Source organism: Gouania willdenowi, chromosome 1 (assembly GCF_900634775.1).
Source record: "Gouania willdenowi chromosome 1, fGouWil2.1, whole genome shotgun sequence".
Lineage (NCBI taxonomy): Eukaryota > Metazoa > Chordata > Actinopteri > Blenniiformes > Gobiesocidae > Gouania > Gouania willdenowi.
In genome coordinates, this window is record NC_041044.1 from 18,558,714 (window position 1) to 18,584,592 (window position 25,879).

Below are 25,879 nucleotides of genomic sequence, written 5' to 3' on the forward strand. Positions count from 1 at the left end.
TCAATACCTAGACATTTCAGGCGACCCCAAGGTTGAAAAACACTGCTTAATAGCGACACCAGTGTCAAACTCAAGGCCTGGGGGCAAAACCCGGCCCTTTAGAGCATCCAATTTGGCCCACAAGAAAACTTACTTACAAAATAAGTCAATTAAAATCAATAAATAAATAATTACATTAATTTGGTTGTCAATTTGTCAAATGAACTCCCAATGTTTCTAAATTCCTGCCATTTCTAACCAACAATGGCACAAAATTCCTCTAAATTACACAAAAGTGTTTCATAAAGTCAAGGACTTTTGAAGAGAAGATCCTTCAGATGCTGATATCATGTTGTTTATTAATTGCATATTGTCTGTGCCTTAGATATATACCAGGTAAAAGGCAAAGTGCAAACTATAGGCACAGTATTGATGCAGCATTTGAGATCAAAATTAACCCCTGAACGAAAATGAGTTTTACATCCCTGCAAACGCGGCATAGCGGCCTACATGAATCACTTTAAAAGATGCTCCTGAAATTTCATTTTATGCCTCATTTCCTTCAGCAACTGATATATTAAATAATTTAACCTGTTCTACAGCAGAAGTTAAACAGCTGTGCTGTAGTTATTATGTTCTATCAAAACTCGTTTCCTAAGGGAAATGCCTTCTTTACTGCTGAAACAACTGTCAAATGTTTATTTCCTGCCAACGCAGAGACAGATTCACTCACAACTGAAATGGATAAACATGAAGCTTGGAGTACCAGCAGGTTAAAAACCTTGGAAGAATTGGAAGAACATGCAAATGTGTCATTTCATGACATTTCAACAAATGGCATAGGCAGTTCAATCTAAAAAAAAAAAACAATAAATTATTATAAGACACAGAGGTAAGCTAGAAAGAGTAACCTTTATACTATAAATTAAAATAAAGATCAGATTTTTTCCTACATTCTCACATGGCAGTTATGCGCCAATGAAAATAGTAAAAAAAAAAAAAAAAAATTGTCACCCAATAACCAATACATACTGTATATGTGACTAATAATTCATGATTTGAACAGTCTATATGATGTAATTCCTCAGACATTAGAGCTGAAAATGGAAAACAAAGAACACACGAAAATCAACACATTCCCCCTCATTAAATTGGCCATATCTGAAAAAGTATTAATTCGATTAAACTATTGAATAATCTCGAAAGAATTGGTAAAAATTTCAGACATTTGAGACCGAAGTGTGTGAGATGTATTGAAACCTTTTTTCTGCACAAATGCATTAAAAGGAACAAAAACGTGTCAAGAAAAAGTGATGAAAATAGCTTAAAATATGACAAATTTGGTGAAAAGAGGGGAAAAATGGGCTCGAATTGATCTAAAATAAATAGTATCTTGAAAGCATCTGGTGACCCCCTTTCAGTGTCTTGCGACCCCAAATGGGGTCCTGACCCTTTTGTTGAGAACCCCTGGTCTATTTTCCCACCCTTCCTCACTGGTAATATAATTCTACATTAGAAAATCATATGTGATCACATTGTGTTTAAATATCAGCTGGAACTAATTATACTACTTTATGCAAAGTTCAACAGTTAATAAAAATACAAACATGACAGTGTGAAAGAGTGGACAATGTACAGTAAACAGAACTGTAACATATTTTTCATTATTTCAAGATGTCTGACTTCTAAGCTGCTCTGTCTCCCTCTTGTGGCCATATAAGAGAGTGACTACAGGAAGAAAAAAAACAATGATGAACTTCATGTGAAACATTTATTTTTGCATATTATGGTTGAGGCAAACAACATGCAAACATTGCAAATTTTAAAGTGGTATTTTATCATGGAATGATTTAACACTAGATTGAATATTAGTGGACCAAAAAAAGCTGCACTAACAAAGTTTAAGCTACCTTTCAAAAACATAGTTAAAAAACCTGATTGGCTGTCTGCTCTCACAGACAGCTTCAGTTAATAAATGACAATTTGATGTTAGCTTGTTGTTTGAATGAGTAACAAAAAAAAAAGAGGCACGTTTGGTTTAATTCTGTGTGCGTTTGTTACGCATCGTCTCCTCCACAGAGAAGCAGCAAAGCTTTACGCAGGTCACCACCAGTGTCGCCCTGTAACAAACACACAGACGTAATTAGACACATACAGAGTGAGGAGGTAATCAATTATAAGCTTTTTTCTTTTTTTTTTTTTTTAAACAGATGAGCACCTTGATCATTGAATGCAGGGAGCAGGCGAACAGCTTTCTAAACTCAGCTCTGATGTCCAGCAGGTCCACCTCACTACGGGTCACCATCACTCTGATCAGGGTGTCATCGTCAGTACCTGCACCCTACGACACACACACGATGAAACACCAACAGAAGTCTCAGCTGCATGCGTTAGCTCTTTGGACTTTAGCAACTCTCAGGATCCAGACCAAATAAGGGACATAGGTTTCATCACATTACTTTAGAATTCATAAATCCTTTTTTTTTCCCCCATTTGAGCAATATTTGAAATGTCAACAGCTGTACTGAAATACTTACACCAGAGATGGGCTAATTTTATCACAGCAGGGGTCACAAAAGTGTGATTGTCTGATCAACGTTCATGTCCGCATTTAGAATAATGACCAATCTGAGTATTAATACAGTGATTGCTGTTGTATTCTTTTGTTTTCTGTATTTTTATATATCTTTTCCTCTCTTTTTGTGTGTTTTTCTGTAATTTTGTTTATTTTTTGTGTATTTCTTTGTCATTTGACGTGTTTTTGAAGTCATTATTGTTGTCCTTTTCAAAAGTACTTAATGAGTTTTGAAAAAAAATTTACACCAAAGATAAACTTATAATAAATGGTGGAATCATCCATAAACTTTTCCCAAAAAAATGGGGGTTCCTATACATTTGGACCTACTGTATCTTTATTAATGGGGATAGAAATGTCTTTAAAGATCATGGAACCATGTTCAAAAAGAGTATTTGCCATTGGTGTAAACCACAGAAGGAAGGAGAGCCACACAGGCTATTTAATATTTCATTATACACAGCTTTCAGTAGCTGTTAATTTAGACTAGACTGTGCAGTTTTTTTTTTTCCCAATTGCTCTTCATCAATTATTCGAGACAAAATTGTTAACTAGAGCGTTAAACATCCATTCTTTGTTTCTTCTTGTTTCCCTGCGTCGTCTTCTGGAAAAAAAATAAATGCAGCCATCTGTGTGTAAAACTGTGAGAGAACTACATTTGAGTGCAAAAAACAGGCACTGCAAACAGTTCCAGGTTTGATCAATTCAGTTGCGTGTACGGCATTAATGTATTTACATTTTCTAACTGCAGATCCACCTACATGACATTTTCATCAGAGGCTAACGCGCTAACTGGATCGTGTGTATAATATATCGTGTTTGAGAAACAAAAAATCCTGATTGTAAACGATGCAAACCCCAGGCATATTGACGTATGTCCACGTCTTTGTTTACATGTGCAAACCTTTGGTAAATATACTTCTCTGGGTGATCTTGTTTTTGTGTATTTTTGTTGTTCTTTAATGCATTTCTGTCATTTTGGGTGTTTTGAGACATTTGTGTATTTTTGTTGTCATTTCATGTATTTTTAAGTCATTTTGTGTGTTTTTGGAGTCATGCGTGCTATACAAAAATTAGACACCACCAGTTGGCCATGTCTGAAATGTCGGAGCTTCACTATGAGGTTTAACTGCACTTAAGGACTTACCTTCATGGAGTGGTACAGGGTCTCGGCAAAATATGTTGGGACACTCCGAGCACACTTAACTGTAAAAGGAAAACAGTAAAAGCAGGAAATGATGAGAAAAAGAGAAATAAAAAGAGACTAAAGATCTATACTGAAGTTGTAACTTGTTTACTTACCCACAGCAAGAAGCAGGGCTCTCAGATTTCCAGATGTTTCCCTCTTGATGGTCTCCTCCATCTCGTATCCACTCATCTTCATGTAAGCGTCAAATACTGAAACACAGACGGTTTTACGTTACACTGGTTATCCTCTGATTCTTCTGTCAGGTGAATAAAGAACATACACCTTAAAAGTGTGTGAACAGGTTATGGAGGAATTTGTGTATTTACTATTTCCTAGAAACTGCAGAATATGAATAATATGAGCCACAAACACACAGTTGAAGCACGTATTTAAATGTGTTCTTCCTGCGGAAACACATACCAACCTTTTCTGAGATGTTCGGGGCTTCTGTTGCCCAGGATGGTTACAAATGTTTGCTCTTCGGTGCCAAACTTCAGCTCTCCTGCCTGAAAGAGGACCTGCAGCACCACAACATGACAGCACATGTTCAGAGTTCCAGTCAGCTGCTTTATTATAAGACAAATGGCCTATATCTGCACTATAAAGGTTTCTGCTATAGTGCAGCATCCAGGAAGCATTTTAGGGTTTAAAACCATGGTCATGGGCCTACTGTGGTCATTACATGATAGCAGAGCCAGAAGCAGGGGTGAATGTGAGGTTCCCATGAGAAAAGCTACTTATGGTCAAAATGTTTCATGCTACAATGGCTGTGTTCAGTGGAACAGTCTGCCAGCTACTGTGAGGGAGACCCCCACTTTTATAATAACTAAAAGTCATTAAAGGAGTGGCTCAGATCAACTCAACTTTAGGGTAGCCTATACATGCAATATATAAAATACCTTAGGGTACATACAATACACATAACACGATGGTACGTGCAATAAAGACAGCACTTCAGGATGCATGTGCAATACACATAAAACTTTAGGGTATGTGCAATATATTAGTTTGTATACATTCTTTTAAAGAGAAATATTGTGAAGAAATTGGTTTTTAACTAGAATACAAAACTAATTAATAAGTGAACTTTTTTCTGGCTGACCACACCTAAGTATGTGGTGAGAAATCTCTCCTGTTGTTTGTGATCTTATTGTGTGTTTCCTGTTATGTGTCCCTAATGTGTGTGCTTCTGATTATAATGTCTTGTATGTTTTAATGGTTCCATCAGCCTGTCCAGGGACAGATGGAAAGTAGCTTGTGGCTAAAATCTGAAATATTTACATATTTCACATGTTCATTAATATGTACGGTCCCTTTTCTAAATAAAACACGACTTGAAATGACAATCTTTAATCCAAGCCTGCATTATCAGCATCGATGGAAAGAATTGTTGGTTTGTAGTCGGAGGATTTCTTTGGATAAAAGCAACGTACGATGCTAAATAAATGCCAAATTAAATTCTCATCTTGTGACATAACTCACTACAGGGTTGATTAGAGTGAAAGCCGTACAATTAATATGAACACATGACGTTCACCACTGCAAACAAATCATCCAAACTGATGTAGATTAGTTAGTGCTGCTGCCTCACCTGAGCATCGTTCTCAATGGAGTCAAACTGGATGCCGGACTGTCTGTTGGCCTGAAAACAGATGGAAAATAAACATGTTAGAGCAAACAGCACACATGTTAGGGCTTCATCTATCCTTTTATTCTTTAATTAAGATTAAATACAACATTATAATGTTTGGATAGTTAAAGAAAATCCTCAGAGAGGAGGACATTTACCTGAAGCAGAATAACCAGAAGCCTTTTGAAGTGACCTGAAGTGTCTCCAGAAATGTCCTCTTCCAGGTCATCATCATACTCTGAGAAAACAATACACAGCTGATTTATTTCTCATCTAGGTCAGCTCTGCCACAATGGGTACGATACAGCGCCTTGGTTTGTTGTAAAAATAAACAGTCTTTACTTTGTGCTGAACAATAGTGGAAGAATGATTTGTGCTGTGGTGTGTGTTACCTACCCTGTCTGTAGGCAGCGATGATGGTCCTCACCTGCTGAGGAGTCCTAGAGGCCAGGATCTCCACCAGCACCTTCTCGTCAGTTCCTGCCCCCTACAGGATGAAACAGGAAATATTTAGCAGCGCCGCTATGGAACAGATTGTAGATTTTATATAGCAGATCTGTAGTAGAGCATTGAGTGGTATTTTGGAGTTCTATTTATGTTCATCACCAATGCAAAGACAATCAACACACTATTCTATTTACACTGACTTATTATGATAGATTTTTGAAATTATTCTGCTAGTTTCGTTGAGGCAACTGGACTTGGCGTTTCAACTCTCATTCAAGAAACGTCTTCAGTTCTGAAAATGACTAGTTGGGAGTCTGGGATTTATACCAGCAACTAGAATCAAACATGACCTGGATGACTGAGAACCTCCACAGACATCTAAGATGTTTTACAGCTCTAAAGATAAAAGGCACAAATTGCATTATAAAAATATTTTTTTTACTGTAGAACAGCAGTAAAAACATCTTGAAAATACCAAATATAATTGACAAAATATTTCACATAAAGAAAACGAAAGAGCAGCAGACTACAGAACCTACCTTGATGGCGTTACGCAGAGCGGTCACATCATAAGCCACAGGTGGAGTCATTAGAGACACGATCAGAGTCTCAAATTTGCCGCCCAGCTCTCCCTTCAGGTCATCAACCAGGTCCTGACGTGCACAGATGAGTTACATTACAACTACTGCATTGACAGATGTGCTGCTAAACATCTGTAATATTCTGGTTTTAATCAAGATGTAATGCATTTATATAATACACATATAGATTGGACAGTTTCACAGATGTGTGGATGCCAATTTACGCTTATGGACCTTCCAACTAATTCCTCATTTATTGTACACTTTCACATACGTGTGACAATGTTTGTTAAGTGCCTTGCCCATTGACACAATAACCACGGATTCAATCCTCCTCCCTCTTCCTGTTGTTCAGCTCCTGCAGCTTCCTATTTACAGTGTATGCACAAAAATATATACTGTATATTTATATTTTGTGATCAATGCTATTGGGTGATTTAATGTTGTAATTGGCTCTATATCAATAAAGCTGAATTGAATAATATAAAGTGTCAACTAAAAAAACAAATCAAACATTGTCTGTACCAAATATTTACAACCTATAGTAACAGGTGTTTACAACGCCATGATCTCCTTCACAATAAAAGCACAGGAAATATGATTTGGTTTTTTTTTAAAACAATAAAAGCGGTCTAGCTGCTGTAGGGCTATTAGCCAATGTAAGGATGAGGCCCAGCTAAAGGAAACAGCTTACTCACAACAACATACGCTGAGCTGTGCAGTTTTTAGCAGAGGAACGTAACCCGGGCAGATGAGACAATATAATATTAAACAGCTACAACATGTTAAGTGTTTCCCTTCCTCTAAAGCAGAAGTGTCAAACTCATTTTAGTTCAGGGGCCAAATATGGACCAGTTTGAGCTTAAGTAGGACACAGATTTTAGGTGGAAAAAAAACAAAACAAATATAACATTAATGTGCCCTGGTTTGCACTTCCATGTATAAATTATTTAGAAATGATAAAGTATGTCAATCCATGCAGGATCTTCACTTAAATTTCGTTGATTTGGGGAATTTATGATAATTTCATGGAATAATTTGAAAGAAAATTCTACAGATTTTGGAAAAATTGAGAGTTCTTTGAAAACAATTTGAGATTTGAAAATCACTGCCGTCATCTGCTATAGGAACTGGAAAACTGAGCTCTGCAAATGCTATGCACTTTAATTTTTGTATTTGGAAGGACCGAGATATCTACAATTGAATTAGATTGTAACTTAACAAAATATTTCATTTTTTCTATCATTTTTAATTAATTTTCAAAAAACATTTTAATATATTTGACAGGGACCATGTACAGGAGCATTAATCAGTGCTTTGTACCAGATTTGAGCTCTTGGAGCTAACTTCCATCTGCAGTCCCCAAGACAGACAATTACAAAACACTTTACTCTGTGCACTGTAAAAAGCATAAAAAATACAGTTCATAATATTCACAAACAGTGCAATTATACATTTTTAAAAAGCACATTTCATCAACGGGAAAACTTGTTCCTCTATACTTTCTCAAACGGGCCGAATTTGATGCTCTAAAGGGCCAGATTTGGCCCCCGGGCCTTGAGTTTAACACTCCTGCAAAAGAACATTTTAAAATGCAACATTTAAATAAGAAACGTCAATAATTCCAGGTTAAAGAAAATAATGACAGTGTGCATTGTTTTGGTGGAGTGTTCTCATGTGCTGTTTGTACGTAAACAAGCAACGATGAACCCAGTAGCCTGTCGTTTAGCAATGGTGGTGCACATGTGAGGGTCACACCTTTCCAAACAGGGTTTTGTAGACAGTTTTGATCTCCTGCCTCTGGGCGTTGCTGCGAGCGATCAGCAGCTGCAGGATGGTTTCCTCGTCAGTACCTTTAGGAAAACAGTCACCGTGGTTACTTCAGTCACCATAAACTCTTCCCACATTATTGACATTACATTAAACACATGTAGTGTGTGGGATTGCTGATTACATTTCCATTCCCCACTTAATTACAGCTCTTGGTCGAGGTCAGCTTATGTGTGTTTACATTGTTACAGATCTCACGTTTCACCTCTGTAATGCACATGCGCGTGTGAGTCACTGCTGGCTATGGGTGGAGCCCAGCGCTGACAACTGGGAACACTACAGTAGCTGCTGAAAGAGCTTGGGTTGGTCTAATGGAGCCGTTATCAAGGCAGACACGCCCCTACAGAGGATCAGATGACACTGCACTGAGAGCAGATGTACGTGCATACACACATGAGAGCATCTTACCCAGGCCTCTCATGGCCTTGCGTAGAGCTTCTGCATCCGCGCTGGAATTGAAGTTTCCACTGGGTCTGACAGTTCCTCTGTTGGCCTGAAAGAGGTTCAGATAGTGGCTCAGTGGCTTTATTATTGTACTTTTTTTTTTTTTAAATAAAAAGTAAATACACATGTAAAACTCATACAGAATAGCAATTTGAAAATGTTCAATACACACACTCACAAAGATTAAATTCTCTATAGATAGATCATAGCTAATTGTATCTTAATGTTTATAATAGGACTTCTGTCCAGATTCAGGACTGTGATGGAGTCAATGCTAGCTGACTCATGCTACACCCTGGATCAGGCGCCTGTCCATCACACAGACCAACAGTACCACACCCCATTTACTCATATAGACTATTCAGAGACTCTACTGAATGACACTGATTTTAGACCATAGAAGGAAAAGGAAATATTCAGAGAAAACCTAAAGAGAACATTGAAGTGAAAACATTTCCACAAGCTTCCAATCACTGCACTGAGCTGTACCTTTAATAAAAGAATATTACTGGAATAGCTCATAACACATGGCATAATATCTGTAATACATTTATCATACACTGTAAATCAGGGGTCATTAAGCTTTCTGAAGCTGTGAGCTACTACTCTATAGTCTATCAGTTAGAAAAGCATTGCATTTTTCACGCTTTCACTTTGTTTCAACATGAAACACTATTTCTTTTGATTTTCTGCAATTGTTTAATTTTCATTACAGTTCATAGAAAATCCACCTTGCATTTTTAAAACAATTCCTCATACTGTATATATATATATATATATATATAAAACCACTGACCAACACTTGAAAACATTTGTCACAATGTTTCAGTGAAAATAAACATTTAAAAATGGTTAATTTAACAGTAAAAATAAAACTTTAACAGTATTCAACTTTACTAAGTACTTACTACACACACACATACATATATACTGTACATATGTCTTTGTGAGTTTGAATCCTGGAAAGGACATCAGATTTTGCTGTAAATAGTAAATAACAGAACAAATCGAGATTTTGTAAAGAACTTTGTAAGTAGACTTCTTCTTTCTTTCTTGTCCGTCACGCCGAAATAAGACGTTAAAATTGTGAAATAATCTTTATGGGTGTTGCTCACCGTTCTTGTGATCATTTTGACCCCACGGGGGTGAGATCTTGCATGGAGCCCCAGATCGGGGGAGATTATCAATAGTCTTGTATGTCTTCCATTTTCTAATAATTGCTCCCACAGTTGATTTCTTCACACCAAGCTGCTTACCTATTGCAGACTCAGTCTTCCCAGCCTGGTGCAGGTCTAATATTGTGTGTCTGGTGTCCTTTGACAGCTCTTTGGTCTTGGTCATAGTGGAGTCTGGAGTGTGACTGTCTGAGGTTGTGGACAGGTGTCTTTTATACTGATCACGAGTTCAAACAGGTGCCATTAATACAGGTGAGGAGTGGAGGACAGATGAGCCTCTTAAAGAAGAAGTTACAGGTCTGTGAGAGACAGAAATCTTGCTTGTTTGTAGGTGACCAAATACTTATTTTACCGAGGGATTTACCAATTAATTCATTAAAAATCCTAGAATGTGATATTCTGGATTTTTTTTCTTCTCATTTTGTCTCTCATAGTTGAGGTACAGCTATGATGAAAATTACAGGCCTCTCTCGTCTTTTTAAGTGGGAGAACTTGCACAATTGGTGGCTGACTAAATACTTTTTTGCCCCACTGTATGTGTATTTTTTTACCACCATATATTGAGCGACTAGCCTGCCTTCAGTTTGGCTCATCACATTCCTGTCTTTCCAACCCGCCTATAATCCTAATAACTTCCAGATTCAAACGCTCCAGACTGCATACAGATGTGCACACAAGCTCACAATCTCAACCCAACCTGCTTCTCATCCGCCAAGGACAGAAAACGTTGAAATAAGTGACAGATATTGATGATTTACGAGTTAATCATTCCAGTAGGAGTGGAGACAGAAGGTATGGAAACAGAAGACAGGTCTATGCAGGAGACATTGGGAATGTGATAAGAGGGGGAAACATTAACTTTCAAATTGATTTCAGTAATAATCGTTGGTGCTGTCACAATGGCTCATTATTTCATGACACTCCCTCACATGGTGACACATTAGACTTGTGTCTTTGGAACATGCTCAATGTTTAGAAAGGAAAGCCACCGGAATGCGTCTGGAATCCTGTAATTTTCAAGTCCAACGTCCAAAAAAAACAACCAAGAAATCATTGTAACAAACCTCGACTTTGTCCCTGAATGCAAAAACACCCACATGTTCTCCTCACTTCATCAACACATTCAGCATCACAAGTTCAATCAGATTAGGAATAGTTGTGCCAACGCCTGCCCAGATAAACAGATTAAAAGGACAAGGGACAACACAATACACCTCCTTTCTGCGGGAATGTTTGAAATCTGTTCCTATCATCATGTGATGAGTTACGTTCTACCAACAGGTCCAGACGTGGAATGGGGCCGGGGGCTGCTTTAAAGGTATGCTGACCCTACACATGCAGCTATGGTATGTTACAGTTACTGTAGGCTGCTCACAGCTCATTCCAACATCTGTTGTATCACTAAATATTATCATACCACTTTGTTTATTCAATGTACTCCTCCTAGACTGATGAGTTGCGGTTGTCATGAAGACAGCAAATAATCTGCACAGCAAAGGCTTTATGATAGTAACTGCCCAAGTCATAAAACATAGTTTATTATTAACTTTGCAGATACAAATACATTGTATTATGTGAATAATATAAGTTCATCACACACAAAACAAACGTATGCACACATTCTGTGTGTCAAAGTAGGAATATGATTAGCATGAATATCTTTGACAGTTCCTGGATTCCAGTTGCAGATAGAGAACGGGAGCATTTAAAGAAGTAAACAAAGTGAGCGCAAGTGTCATATGTCAGTGGCCAGCGCTTGTGTGAGCAGTGAATTAATGATGACGTGTGGTCAGGTGCATGCTGGGATCACAGTGACAGACCTCTACATTAGCTACATTTATATATTTTCTACACTACATATCGAAATTAATTTAAAACAACTAGTGCAGTGGCTGTAGGAAGTATGTATATGTTTAGCACTGTAATATAGGCTAGCATACATCTGCAGCTTGCTGATAGAGAGAGTTAGAACTACAAATTAACTTTCTTCTGTTGATTCCAGTTTTTTATTTTGCTATTGAAAGAGGCCACTACGTCTCAAAATAACTTCACTAATCAATCAATCTTTATTTGTATAGCACCAATTCATAACACGTGTTAGCGTAAGAACCTTCACAGAAAGCAGGTAAAAGACCTTACTGTGTGTTATCTAATTTCTTCATAAATTTGATGCTTTAGACCCACATTACATAATTATATATATATTTTTATTTTTTTTATTAAATATTATAAGAAAGTGTCTATTTGTACGGTTGCTGTACGGACAACCCCCTGTGCTAATGGTACAGTTACCGAAGTACAAGTACGTAGCGTCTTAGGGTTAGGATTAGGTTTAGGGTTAGGTTTAAGTTATAATCCTATATCACAACAATTTTTAGGGTTAGGGTTAGGTTTTAGGTAAGGTTTAGTCTTAGTTAAGCGACCTATCACGTGACCAAAACTGGCCAAATAGGGGCACTGCGTATGGATAGAATGTTGGTATATTGATACGGCAACCGTACGGATAACCACTACCTTATTAGAATATTAAATTAATTATAAGACTGTTATGTGGGGTGGAACTGCTAAAAGCCCTCCTCCTTTATCCGGGCTTGGGACTCTGAGAGAACCTATGACATCATCATCAGCATCATCCACAATTTCTTAACATCGAGCTGTCCTGCAAAGCTCAGGAGTTGGGGCGTGGGGGTGGGGCGTCTAAACAAATACAATGTTGCACACCCTTGAACCAAGCAGCAGCCGTGTTGAAAGTCTCAGCTCTGTCTGTCCCTGAACCGCAGAGATATTTGAGCCACAGACACACAGACAGACAGAGATTCCTTGCTTTATAGATAGATGTAAAGATGTCACTTAAAATAAGGCGCTGGGTCGCCATTTTAGAGATGCAAGAAGACAAGCAAATGCCCCCTGCCGTCTTCTCCCACACCTGCCTCACCTCTGGGAGACTCAATGGTTGTTTAGATACACCCTATATTTAGTATAGAGCCTGTACTGGGACCTGCTTATCTGTGCACAGGGAGGCTTGAAGCAAAAAAACAAACAACGGACTTACTTATATGTAGTTACTGAATAATTCTGTGCATGTGAAACCTCAAATTCTAATGAATACAGCTTTAAACTGTGCAATACAAAAAGCAATGTTTGCATCAGGGATGTTTCCACACCTTTTAACAGAGGATGGATCCATCTGGCCACATTTTAAATAAATAAAATTTAGTCTGCACTGACTGGCGCCCTGTCCAGGGTGTACCCCCGCCAAGCGCCCTATGAGAGCCGGAGATTGGCACCGGCAGACCCCCGCGACCCTGTTAAAAACGGGAATAAGCGGGTAAGAAAATGGATGGATGGATGGATAGTCTGCACTGAGCGCTGACCTGTCCTCACCCTCGCTAATATCAAAATAGGCACTCGAATGTAATGTAATTGACAATCAATAGATAAAATAATGCTATGACAGCACTGAATCCGACTACTATGGCTAATACTTGTTATAAATGAGTAAATATGTTATAAGTGTAACTGTGGCTTAATGTGGATGAAAATCTAAAGTTAGGAGGTTTCCTCAAATCACAATGACTAAAACTCTGTTATTAACTTATATGCAATTCTCCAACATTTGTTCCTCCATGAGATCAATCATCGCTGAGAGCAGTTCAGCTTTTCTTCCCCCAAGGTGTCAAATTAATGATACGGCTTTTGGAAAAAAACTACTTAAACAGGAATAAAATGCTGTTGTGGGGGATTTAAAGCTGTATGGACCATGAAACAACGTAGTTTAGTCAGAAAGCCCGGAGGTACTGTCCACTGTGTGGATTACTGATGTGTTTAGAAAATAAACAGTGAACACTCACACAGAGCTGCACAGTTTAGGCCGTGACAACACAACAGAGACCATGTTTAGTTGATTATCTCAAACCTATCCCCAAAAATAAGTTGAAAAAAAATACAGCAATGTCAGTTTTAAAACCATCATGGATTTGAACGAGAGAAAACGGACTCCACCCTAAAATAGGAAGACACTCTTCCCCTTTAAGAGAAAGAGGGTGGCCTTAAACTCAGAGTAGACGTGGAAATGTGTGTATTAGAGCAGAGGTGGAGACCCAACCCAATGGATCGGAGCCCACATGAGTCATACACCAAACTTCCAAACTTTACCGACCCAACATTCTTCACGGACGGACACACTGACAGAGACTTTACACACATTTAAAGTGAACAAAAAAAAAGACGTATTCATAATAAATCCCATTATACTGAACCACTAAGTTATTTACAACTACTTTGACTTCCCATATTCTAAAAAAAAAAAAACAAAAACAACCTCCCTTGCTAACCTATAAAACAAATGTATGTGTTTAACTTTTACAGATGAAAACCAATGAAATGTCACAGAGAATGCAGTGAACAACATCTGTGCATTATACAATGTCGAATAAAGAGGGCGTGGTCATTGAGTTCAGAGAGTGAAAGACAACGAGTCAAACATTTGCATAAATAACGGTATCTCCTCTGGACATTTACAAGGCTTTAACTATGGAGTTGTGTTTTCTGCGTTGGGAGCTTTAAACTGCGTTTTAGGAACATAACTCACCATGTTGATGATATTCAAGGTTTTCAGGCGGTTTGAAGATGATCTGTAAGGATGGAAGAATGAAAGTTTAAGATAGAATCCAGAGAGACTCACACAAGTGGAAACCTTTCTTCTAAAAAAAAGACGAGTTTGGACAAGTTTCCTCTGCTCACCTGTTGAGTGTGTGTGTGTGTGTGTGTGTGTGTGTGTGTGTGTGTGTGTGTGTGTGTGTGTGTGTGTGTGTGTGTGTGTGTGTGTGTGTGGGACTTACCGTGGAGCTGCAGCCTGTGTGTGGAGCAGAGAGAGACAGAAAAGAGAGAAGGACACAAAGTCAAACCCTCTCGGAAATATACTCTCCGCTGTGCGCGTGAGTGAGGAGGCGCGTGACAGCCACCACACCCCGGTGCGGCGCAGAGAGCAGAGGCTCCGCCTCCCCAGCTCGTGAAGAACTCTGGGAAATGCTGTTTTTTGGGTTAGCTTGCTGCTTTCTGAATTTACTTACACGGTAACCTGCCGGTCTCTTATTATATGCACTGGTTCAGCTTATCACATTGCACACAGCTAAAGTATCTTTGCATTTAAATATCAACATTTGTGTGTGTCACAGTCAGTACAATAACTAATGTCTAAGGGGTTAATATATACAGTAACTGGCGTTAGTGCATTAAAGCTGCAGTATCTAGAATCCTCTCTCCGCTCCGCTCCGTTTTGAAACCGAAACCAATCCTCCCATACCGGTATATTTTGTGAACGCTCTTCGTGACTTTTTTCTCCATAGAGACTAGTGACAAATGTATGGACTTTATCTTGTGTTACTGGAGATTTTTCTGGTGTTTTACAGAAATGAATGTACGTATCAATCTGTAGCAGTGATGTACCGTGAGCACTAGGGTTGGGTAGGCAGGGCGTTGCAAATCGAGACCACCAATGACATTTCATATGTTTCTGCTGGCAAGTGTTAATCTAACTAAATCAATATTGTAAAACACATTGTAAAACAAACAATTATTTAATATAGCCTCCATACTCTCCCAACAAGATATATCTCATGATATGGCAGCACATCCATTGTTTGTGTTGGAAACACAGAAACATGACGACAACAACAACAACAACAACTCAGAATAGCCTCAGTGAGGCGCATCCACAAAGCTAATCCTTCCTTTTGTACCATTCACTGTGGAAAATATGAACAATTTTCTGATCTTACCTTCGCTGAAGCTCTGGTAGCTCAGGTGTTGGTCTCCCATCTTTTAAAAGCTGTCTTTTTTCCTCAAAAGAAAGTTTCTTTATCATCTCTAGCGCTGTCATCCTTCCTTGTAGTGTGATCCCGCCCACTAGCTAGAGAACGTAGCAGCAGCGGCCATGCTGTATCAATTCACTAATGCATTCTGAACATACATATAGCATTTAGCATAGTACGTCCAAAGGCAGCGTAGAGAGCTGCCTTTTTATGTAAATGGTTTTCATCTTGGGGAACTGACTGTGCATGCGCAAACATAAAAACACGTTATGAGAACAGTGGCAGAGCAGCGACGTGCTTTTGGGAGGGGGTGTGGCCTCCTCCTCGCCGTTCTCTCTCTGCTCTGTTTCAGGTGTGGTGAAGCTGACGATGGCAGCGTTAACCTAACCGCTAGAGCGGACAAGGTCTCGTCTGTAATGGCCGCATTTATAGACCATGAAGACGCCGCTCATCAGCCACCGTCAGAGATAAACTTTTTATTACTAAACGGCAACGAGAAAATTACCAATCTATGGTAAGAGATTTCTCGCCTTTCTAACGAGCTAAAAAAGAATGATATTATACTGTATTATAGCGGTAACCTAATCATTAGGAACAAAGCCCTAAACCATGCAGGCAGACCTGCTAATAATGTATCATGTTTTTCGGCAGTCAGTGCCTTCTCCTCGCCCTTCTCTCTCTGCTCTGTTTCAGGTGTGGTGAAGCTGATGATGGCAGTTCCTGATCTGTGGTTCACGACTCAACTAGTGTGGGACACTCTGATGTTCTATCTCTCTATCCTGTTCTGTCTGTCCTTCTGTCCACTAACCCCAACCAGTCTAAGCAGATGCTGCCACCTCTGAACCTGGTTCTAACGGAGATTTCTTCCTGTTAAAAGGGAGTCGTTTCTTCCCACTGTCACTAAATCCCTGTTCATGTGGATCTTGTTGGGTTTTTTCTTTCTTATTATGAATTTTATATTTTGATAAGTGCATTGAGATGACTTTGTTGTAATTTGCACTACACAAATAAAGTTGAATTGAATTGAATTGAAAACAAAAAAGGCCTCAATCATACCTACTTATCTCATATGTTTAGTCAAGCATATTAGTCTTGATGGTCAAGTCAATATTGTGTTTTAAACTGGTTTTGCTGCCATTGCCTAAACCATTAGTGAAAGTGCAATGAAGCAGCATTGAAAGTTCTATAATGCAGACGTGGGAAACTAGCGGCCCGGGGGTCTCATGCGGCCCTCAAAGTAAATGACACAAAATGACTTCCAACACACAAAATGAAAGGAAATACACAAAATATAAATTATATAATATAAAAATAAACAAATTACTCCAAACAAACGAGTACAAAATCATTAAAAAAAAAAACAAAAATACAAAAAATTACTCCAACAACACATGATACAGCAACAAAACAGTATGTAGCCATTGTTATTTCCTGTATTGACCGTTCACTACATAAATGTTGATGTTTTTGTGGTCCCCACTTTCTAAAAGTTGCCCATTACTGCTTTAATGTCTGGCATAACATTATGACCATCTGTAAAATGTGCCCCCCCCCCTATCACTCATACAACACTATATGTGCTGCAGGGTCTGCATAATGATTTTGCAACAAATTACAAATCCTGTTTTCTAGGCCTGCTTTTTATTTCATTTCTGCTCATCTTTCCTACACATACGTCCACACACACAGACTTTAGCAATTATCTTGATCTCGTAAGAGCAATTTTATTTGTATATGTTCCAGACAAAAGATCACATTCTTCTCTTTTGTCTCTTTTGATGACTGGGCTTTCTGAGACTTACAGACAAATCAACAACACCTAAATGGGATCAATGTTGTATTACTTTTGTAACTCATATTCTGGTCATGCACACAAATGCAGCAGATAGAAGCTATGCGTCTCATTTTTAAATAAAGTGATATATTGAGCAATCCACATTTTTAAATTAATACTGGCATTTTTTGAGGAGGGATTATCTCTCTGAAGTGTGCCACTAAACAGATTTTTTTTTAAAAAAAATCTCAATATAATTCCATGCTATGTAAACCAGTGGTTCTCAAACAGGAGTACGTGTACCCCTTAGGGTACAGCAGCACATTGAAGGGGGGACTCGGAAAGATTTAACAAATAATTTAAAAATAATCAGGAAATGTCTCTAGCTCCTTTTTCTACTATTTTTTTTTTTTGATAAATTCACCACAAACTAACAGTACTATTGCTCAATGAAATACTATATATTCTTGTAATTTATTGAAACAGGATTATTTTATGCTGTAGAAGCCATTTTTTTAATCACACTTCTTACAATAGGAAACAATATTTAGCGACATTTTACAAAGGATACTGTATTTACTTACTAGTGAAGTATAATCACATAACAGTTGTAGTTTAACTAAATCCTATGTTAAATTACACTGGTTTTGAATTTGTAGATTAAGCCTTAAGGAACTAATGTTCAAGACATATTTAGGGGTTTAGGGGAGCTTGTTGTTTCAAAAATAAGCATAAGAAATTATGGAGAGGGTATTATGATATGAAGAGGCGGGGTACACGTGATTTGACTAAAATGTGAAGGGGGTACATGGGACATAAAATATTAGGAACCACTGATGTAAACTATACTATACCAGCAGAATAAGAAATCTGGATAAGAATGGTTAAAACTTAAATGAATATTGCATTTTACACTTATAATTAAAAAATTCACTTTTTAACATTGCAAAAGTTAATAGATGCTGTTTATTTTAGGGTAAAAAAAAAAAATCCACTTAAATGAATTTAATATTTTCTTGAATACTTCTATATAACTAATGAGATCACTGAAATTCTCAAAGACTAAAGAGTTTGTGGTTTGCCCAGAGAAGTACAGAGATGAACATTTTATTCTCTCTCTTGTTTTAGTCATAATACGTGATTAAAAACAGTTGTGGCAGTGTGCAGCAGCACTAACTGTCCTTAATGGGTTACAAAAACCAATCTCTATTTTAACAGTATAATAGAAATCAGTAGTTGCAAAACATAAGCTCTCATAATTAATTTCATTGTAAATAATGTAATTAATAAAACTGCGTTTGCTTGTGCGCAGTAGTGTAGTGTGGTGTAGTGCAGTGCAGACTAACGTAAGTATGTCAATAAATGGCAGAAAGCTTTAAATCCATATCTTTTATTCAGTCTGTGGTATTTGTCTACTGTTAAGAATTATTTGATGCGTCAGCGTCACAGCTTTAATTCTAGAAAGACTATAGAAGCAACATAAATCCTGTTTTTATAGGTAAGTCGTCTCTATAAACTACATTTAAATAATAATTAAACTTCATTATAGAGACTATTTTTTACAGATATTTGTGCTTAATATGCGAGTTATCTTGTTAGGTATGGCTAAACTTGTCCAGAAAACCAGTAAAATATGTACTTTGACGTTATGAATTAAAAAGTGCACCCCCGTGCTTGCGTACAAAATGGTATAGTCCAGTTTGTATAAATGAAAAAATGAAAAAGCTAGCTCACCCTTAACTTTAGTCGGCAGCTTCCTGACGACTACTGATTTATTTCACATTATATTAGCAACAAACACTCATTTAGCCAAAAACATGGAGTGGGCCCCGATGGAGCTTAATCCTGAGGTATGTGACGTCTTTTTCAGTCGTAGTTCGTGGTGCTTTGTGGGTTTGTCAACTCACTTGTTGGCTAATTGTGTCGTTTCAGATGCTGAACAAGGTGGGTTTATTAACCTTTGACCGTTGGGTAAAGGCGGGAATTGTGTGACCATTAATTACAGTGTAAAGGTAAGTTTCTCTGCAGTAGTTATTAGTCGGAGCAGTGCTGTTGGAGAAGTATTAAGATTTATAGGTGTGGTGGCGTAAAAATATATGCACATAAATGTAATGTGTGTGTAATTTGAAGCGGGAGAAATAGAGGGAATGTCCATGAGCATCCCTCCATGATGTGCCCCCCTCGTGTCTGAGCTATGGGTGTGGTCGCACTGGTCCCAGTCAGAGCAGTATCCCTCCACCCTGTCTGCACACCGCGTCCAGAGGATGTGATGAGGGTGATGCACTACTTCTGTTTGCCTTTTATTGTCCGTGTTAGCTCATGGCCTCGCTGGGTGTGGACGGAACCTGGAGCTTCGTGGACGTGCTGGGATTTGAGGGGGACCAACTGTCCGCGGTCCCCAAACCATGCTGTGCACTCATGTTGCTCTTCCCCCTCACTCAACAGGTAAAGAACACAGCTGTGGGAGTAGTGGGGATGGGTGTGTGTGGTAGTTGTGACTGCAAGAGCATGAATCAGCAGATTAACATTATTCAATACGCAGCCTCATTTATGAAAGACAGAATGTTTTGTTGTCCAGCCAGACATAATTTTATGTACATGTTTTTCCTTCCGTTTTTAGACTATACATAAATGTTTTTCAAGCTTGGGGTCGGGACCCCATGTGGGGTTGCCTGGAATTTAAATGGGGTTGTCGAAATGTCTAGTAATCAATAATAATAAAAAAATAATAATTAAATAATAGTGACTAAAAATGTTTATTTTTGTTTTTATTTTGATTATTCATTTACAAATAAAAACAAACAATTTTATTTATTTTTTTAAACTCAGATTTGCCAAATAAAAATCGTTTTTTTTCTACAAATTCAATGAATTGACTTTTTTTTTTTTTTTGCTCAGCTTTATGTCAAATATAAATCTAGTTAACTAAAATGCAGTTTTATATATATGTATCTATACATATATAGATATGGGATTTTTACGGCTGATATCAATATTGGGGTAAAAAGCTATATATATATATATAGAAATGAGAAAGTACATGAATACAAATTCTTATGATTTAAGCAAATAATCTTAACACTACTAAATTAAAATAAGGAACTTTAATTATTAACACTATCAAATTGACTGTAAAGGGATAAACTTGTGCAAACTGATTAATATAGAATATTTAAAAAAAAGATTAATTAATATAGTTGCTCAAATTGTAAACATGGATAAATCCAAAAAAGCAAAATGTAACTGTAAACGATCAACTAGTGACCTTTTTGTAGTGTTGTATTCTACTGCTGATTCTAAAGTGGCATGTTATAATGCAGAAAGCAGAGTGACGGACTTTCCTTGCAGCAAAAAGTCAATACATCAGTTGCGTATTATAGCCTGAGTGATTGCTCGACTATTGACCAATGTCGATTAATTGATGGCTAAAATCAGCCTGATTGGCGGCTGCACTGGTTAATCGGTCGGCTCCAGTCGTTTATCCGCTCATATGATCTTGTTGCACTATGCTTGTGATCAGATGACTGTACATTTGCTCTTTGTGTTTGTCTACATTACTGACAGCATGAGTCCTTCCGAGCCAAACAGGCCGACAAAGTTATTGGCGGCTCTGAGCTTTATTTTCTAAAGCAGACGGCCAGCAACTCCTGTGGCACCATCGCCTTGCTGCACGCTGTGGCCAACAACAGCGACAAAATGAAGTTTGGTGAGTTCACCTCTGACGAAAAGGACTGAGGCCATAAATGCAATGACAGTGAAGGTAGACCACTTGTTTAAATGATTTTAGAATGACGGACATAGTTTTAGATTGTTGAAATCAACATCATGGTAAGCGATACTGTCTCTTTGAATGGGTTTTTGTTTCGAAAGAGAAATGACTACTGATTGGTGCATAACTTGCTTGTTTCTACAGGAAGTGGTTCGGTCCTCAAGAAGTTTCTGGATGAGACTGCAGACATGTCTCCTGATGACAGAGCCGCACATCTAGAGAAGAATAAGGTAGAATGAAGTCTGACCAGTAAAACTGTCCTTGTTTAATTTGAGTTAAAAAGGAAAAAAAAGGCATTTGTAAAATAGATCAGATTTTAGGACTAAAGATTTGTAATATTCACATTATTTACAGTATGTGGAGATAGAATATTCACTCTAGAAAGTTTTATTTTAATGTAGTGGAGCCCAGAGTTCACAGTAAACATGGTAACGCTGCTTTTAGTTGTTATGGTGCAATGAATTGGAACAAACTGAAGTCAGCATCACATGTGAATAGGGATGTAACGATTAATCGTAAGGCAGTTAAAAATCGATTCATTGGTATCACGGTTGATATCGATTTTCTGACAATTGAATCGCAGTACTTTTTTTAACCAGCAGAGGAAAGTGTTGGCGGCGGGCGGAGTCTGCTAATACTTTCTTTCTGGCCGCCTTCTACTCTTAAATATGTTAATAAATGATTCCTTACCCCTTTAACACCAAAAGAATATCTGTAATATTACTTGAATATCTGTAAAAGTCACATTTTTCTATTAGCTCTGTCTGCTAGCATAGCATCTCTTCTTCACTGCAAGATATCTGCATGCCAACCGACCACTGTTACCAGCGCCCTCTGCTGGTCCAAACAAATATGACGTAAATCAGTGCAATCACGGTTTTTTTTTTTTTTTAAAGTCCAATTGTTAAGGCACAAAATACATTTTCAGTTGCACTTTTAAAAGAAAAAGAACTATTATGCAGTTTTGCATTGTTTATTATAGAACCAGAATTTAAATTAATAGGCTTCATTTTCATTTGTATTATTCCTTTATTTATTTAATTCAAGATTTATTTTTAGTTAAATTGCATTGTTTTGAATAGTTTATCAAGGAATTCTTTTGACAATGAAAAATAAAAGGAAAATAATACAGTATTTTCTAAATTTGTCTACAGTCCCATTTTGTAAATGAAAAAATCGTGAGAGAATTGTATCGTGAACCCAGTATCGTGAATCGAATCGTATCGGGAGTTGAGTGAATCGTTACATCCCTACATGTGAACATTTTTAATTAAAAGTTAAAGGCATTTTTCTTTTTCTTTTTTTTTTTTTACTGCTTCTACTGCGTATGATTGAGAAGGAGATTTTTGGTCATGTTGTTGCTGATTTTAATGTGTTTATTGATTTTTAAGCTGTTGAATGTTTTTTGTTGCACTTTTTGACCATGTAAAGCACATTGAATTGCCTTGTGTATGAAATGCGCTATATGAACTTGCCTTGACTTATGGGAATGTCAAAAATGAGAGAATCAACAAATCTACTGATTCTGTACCATTTATGAAGATAATTTATATATGATAAAATTTGTAAAAAAAAAAAAAAAAACATTTACAAATTTGTAAACATTTGTACATTTACTGCTGTGTAACATGTACAGCATGTATCCATTGTGATTTTTTTTTTTTTTATACATTGTTTGCAATGTATTTTTGGATTTCAGGCAATCTTTGATGCACACAATGAAGTGGCAGCCCAGGGTCAATGTCGGGTAAGGCTTTTTACTGTCACATCGTGGATGCTACTACTATGCATCAGTCTGATATCCAGTAACTGATTCTCTTTCAACATGTGTTGCACTTTAATCATTGCTGTCTCTGAAGTCACTGTCTGGGTTTTATTTTTTCCTACTATATCACATTGAACTGGGCTTTGGCATTTTAAACAATGGGAGACTTGACCATTAAATGATGTATGATGTTTGGAATTTACATAACTAGTATACATGTAACAGTTCCCTTGTAGTTATTTATGAATTTGTTTTATTTGCCATAGCCTGAAGCAGACAAAGTCAACTTCCACTTCATCAGTTTCATCAATGTCAAAGGACAGCTCTATGAACTGGGTAAGAACACAGTCTGCTCACACGCTTTAACGTTTGTTTGCACAATAGATTTTTAATAGTGTCCTTTATTCATTAAGATGGAAAAATGACTGGAGCACTGCAGCATGGAGCTACTAAAGATGATACCTTCCTCGTGGTAAGTAGAACATGGTTAACATTAACATGTGGGTGATGTCATTTGGCTCTAACATTGAAACTTTCATTTGTGCTCAACATTCTTAATATAAAGATACTTACTACTTTTCAAGGAGAGGAACAGACATTGGAACCCATGTATTGTATCTATTGAAAGCCTTTTGTAGCTGTTGCACTAAACTACCACCAGAGGGCTCTAATCTCCTTAGTAATGGAGCTAAGGGGGTTGAAAGTTGATGCTCCATTCAATGATAAAGGAATAATTGTGCTGAAAATGTTTGTCCATTGATAAACTTTACTACAATTGAAGTGTTCTAATGCAACAAATTGGGCTTAAAAGCAAAACATAAATGAACACCCTGTTTATGTCTTGGTATATATTTACTGTTATTTTTTAATTATTTTAATCTATTTAAAAGCTATTGCATTAATGTGTGGTTTACTTATTGTTTCCCATATCTAGGATGCTGCCAAAGTCTGCACTGAGTTTGTGGCAAGAGAACAAGATGAAGTTCGCTTCTCAGCTGTAGCTCTTTGTCAAGTCTAAATGTTCAGCTGGATGCCAAACTAAGGAAAAGGGGAAGCCAAAATACCCAGAAAACCAACACATTCTGCACACTCCTAATTCAAATTATCGTCATTCACACACACTATGCAGCATAAAGCACATTTTGTTTTCACATATCTTTCAAATCTTCTGAACAAAAAATCTTGTTAACATGGTACAAACCCTCTGTTCTGCAAACATTACTACAAAGATCCAAGCTGTTGTATGTGAGTTGTTCAGTGTATTTTAAACACGAGCCAAGTCTCACCACTGTTAAAGTGCAAAATACTTCATTTTTCCATTGATTACATAAACCCACAAAACTGAAATACCTTGTTCTGCCAGTATGAGTGAGACAAAGGTCAACACTGTCTTGGGACACTTTCTGCCTTGTCCCCCTGAATGCCTTTTGTCCCTGTGTGATTAAGTTTCTAATCTTGCATTCCATCGAGTACACCAGAGTATCTATCGTAGGAATAATTTCAGCATTGTTCAACTGCTTGCACACTCGCGTGGCCTTCTAATGTTTTTCTTTAGGAAGTCTGTATGTGATGTTAAAAGGTTTTTATTCCTCTCCAAATTTAATTGAGATGTATTCGTTGGGAGAAGCTTTTATCAACCCAGAAAAATACAAACTGTCAAATACTTAATGTATTGGCTTTAAACAATTAAAAGACTGCCTAAATGTGATTGTTAGTCATTGAGTATTACTAAGCTGTATGCACTTTGTTGCTGTAGTTTTGCAGTGGCTGGAATTGAATAAATTCACTGTAACACTTGAGTCTGTTTTTGTTAATGTTACATGAACATGTGAAATGTTACATAAATTTAACACACTTGTGTTAAAAAAAAAGGTAATTTTAATGACTGCAAAGGATTATTTTCTGGGAGACCATAATCTTAATTTTAAATAACTTACTGAGGTATATATATACTTTCATAATTGTATTTATTTTTGCACCTTATCTTTCATTTACATATTTTCTCTGAGTAGTCATGCTCCTTTTTCTGCGTATATGTATTTTTTATATACCGTATTAATTACTGTTACTATTGTTTTTCTGATTCTTTCGTAACATTTTTGGCTTTATTGTGCATTCTACATGTTAATGCAAGATTTTATTTAGATCCAGCATTTCATCAAATATTTGTTCTAAAAAATGTTTTCCTCAAATGTTAACTTTAGATCCTCATTTCTCCTTTTTGGATGGGGCTACTGGTTCTCTCCCCCCGCAGAGATTCTTGCCTGCGCGTTCTCGCCTGCAGAAATGCGCGGCCCCGACGGTGTAGGACTAGCGGCGTCAGCCTCACTCCGTCCGGTGAGCAAGTCGATATTTTTAGCCTCCTGAAACACACAGTTTCTCCATCTCTGCACCGCATTCAGAGCAAAGCTGAGACAAAACGCACGGACGCGCGTGAAACTGCTAAACGGTGTTTAAAAACCCAGCAGAGACCGGACCGTACCTCTCCGAGACTGGGGAGGAAAAGCCCCGCCGGGCATCAGTCGGAGGGAGCTCCATCACCAACTATCACCTCTGCTGCTGTGGACATGGCGAACACTACAGCAGCGTGTGGAGGGCTGAAGGAACACCATCCTGAACCGGCCTGTCAGGAGGCTCAGAAATGGATAGAGGTGAGTGCTGAGTCCCGGACGCCACGGGGGCCTGGTGCTGGGACACGCGGGGGACGAGTGTGGGTCACACGGGGATATAAATACACAACAGCAGCGGACGCACCGTCACCTGTTGGGGTTAACTTCAGTGTTGGGTTACGGAGTGTGGGGTCAAAAGTGTTCACTCAAGCCTGACTTTTAATGAAGCTCAACGTTAATGACGGAGATTAAAAAAATAATAATAAAAAACACTTAAATATGTAAGGACAAATATCCAT

The 25,879-nt window shown here is 37.7% G+C and overlaps 3 protein-coding genes across 9 annotated transcripts in view; 2 read left to right on the forward strand and 1 right to left on the reverse strand.

The window, feature by feature from the left end:
• Positions 1-1,731: 1,731 nt before the first annotated feature.
• anxa5b (annexin A5b) lies at positions 1,732-25,593 on the reverse strand. 2 transcript variants are annotated; one of them, XM_028444359.1, is made up of 14 exons: positions 25,454-25,593; positions 14,692-14,705; positions 14,442-14,484; positions 8,640-8,724; positions 8,160-8,254; positions 6,360-6,473; positions 5,770-5,860; positions 5,532-5,611; positions 5,335-5,385; positions 4,168-4,261; positions 3,857-3,952; positions 3,702-3,760; positions 2,198-2,320; positions 1,732-2,099 (listed from the first exon to the last, which is right to left on the reverse strand). In XM_028444359.1, the coding sequence occupies exons 3-14, from the start codon at positions 14,442-14,444 to the stop codon at positions 2,037-2,039; spliced, it is 954 nt and encodes a 317-aa protein (XP_028300160.1). In that variant the 5' UTR covers positions 14,445-14,484; positions 14,692-14,705; positions 25,454-25,593; the 3' UTR covers positions 1,732-2,036. The 2 variants fall into 2 exon arrangements, with proteins under 2 accessions (XP_028300160.1, XP_028300168.1); XM_028444367.1 differs by lacking the exon at positions 25,454-25,593 and having other exon boundaries at positions 14,692-14,908.
• uchl1 (ubiquitin carboxyl-terminal esterase L1 (ubiquitin thiolesterase)) lies at positions 19,148-24,027 on the forward strand. Its single transcript, XM_028444393.1, has 9 exons — positions 19,148-19,287; positions 19,370-19,381; positions 19,754-19,882; positions 21,002-21,143; positions 21,351-21,436; positions 22,906-22,953; positions 23,238-23,307; positions 23,385-23,443; positions 23,906-24,027. The coding sequence occupies exons 1-9, from the start codon at positions 19,255-19,257 to the stop codon at positions 23,987-23,989; spliced, it is 663 nt and encodes a 220-aa protein (XP_028300194.1). The 5' UTR covers positions 19,148-19,254; the 3' UTR covers positions 23,990-24,027.
• Positions 25,263-25,879, forward strand: part of LOC114461825 (LIM and calponin homology domains-containing protein 1-like) — a 46,478-nt gene continuing 45,861 nt past the window's right edge. For all 6 annotated transcript variants that reach the window (XM_028444265.1, XM_028444271.1, XM_028444288.1 and 3 more), the window contains exon 1: positions 25,263-25,622. In XM_028444265.1, coding sequence (XP_028300066.1) covers positions 25,539-25,622 — 84 coding nt within the window. In that variant the 5' untranslated portion in view covers positions 25,263-25,538. The remainder of the gene's footprint in view (positions 25,623-25,879) is intronic.

Coding starts and splice junctions, on each gene's coding strand:
- uchl1 (XM_028444393.1), top strand. CDS start 19,255: ATGGAGTGGGCCCCGATGGAGCTTAATCCTGAG. Junction 21,437..22,905: donor CACATCTAGAGAAGAATAAG/GTAGAATGAAGT, acceptor TTTGGATTTCAG/GCAATCTTTGATGCACACAA. Junction 23,444..23,905: donor AAGATGATACCTTCCTCGTG/GTAAGTAGAACA, acceptor TCCCATATCTAG/GATGCTGCCAAAGTCTGCAC.
- anxa5b (XM_028444359.1), bottom strand. Junction 6,474..8,159: donor ACAAAACCCTGTTTGGAAAG/GTGTGACCCTCA, acceptor TGTGCACGTCAG/GACCTGGTTGATGACCTGAA. Junction 5,861..6,359: donor CTCTGCGTAACGCCATCAAG/GTAGGTTCTGTA, acceptor TTCATCCTGTAG/GGGGCAGGAACTGACGAGAA.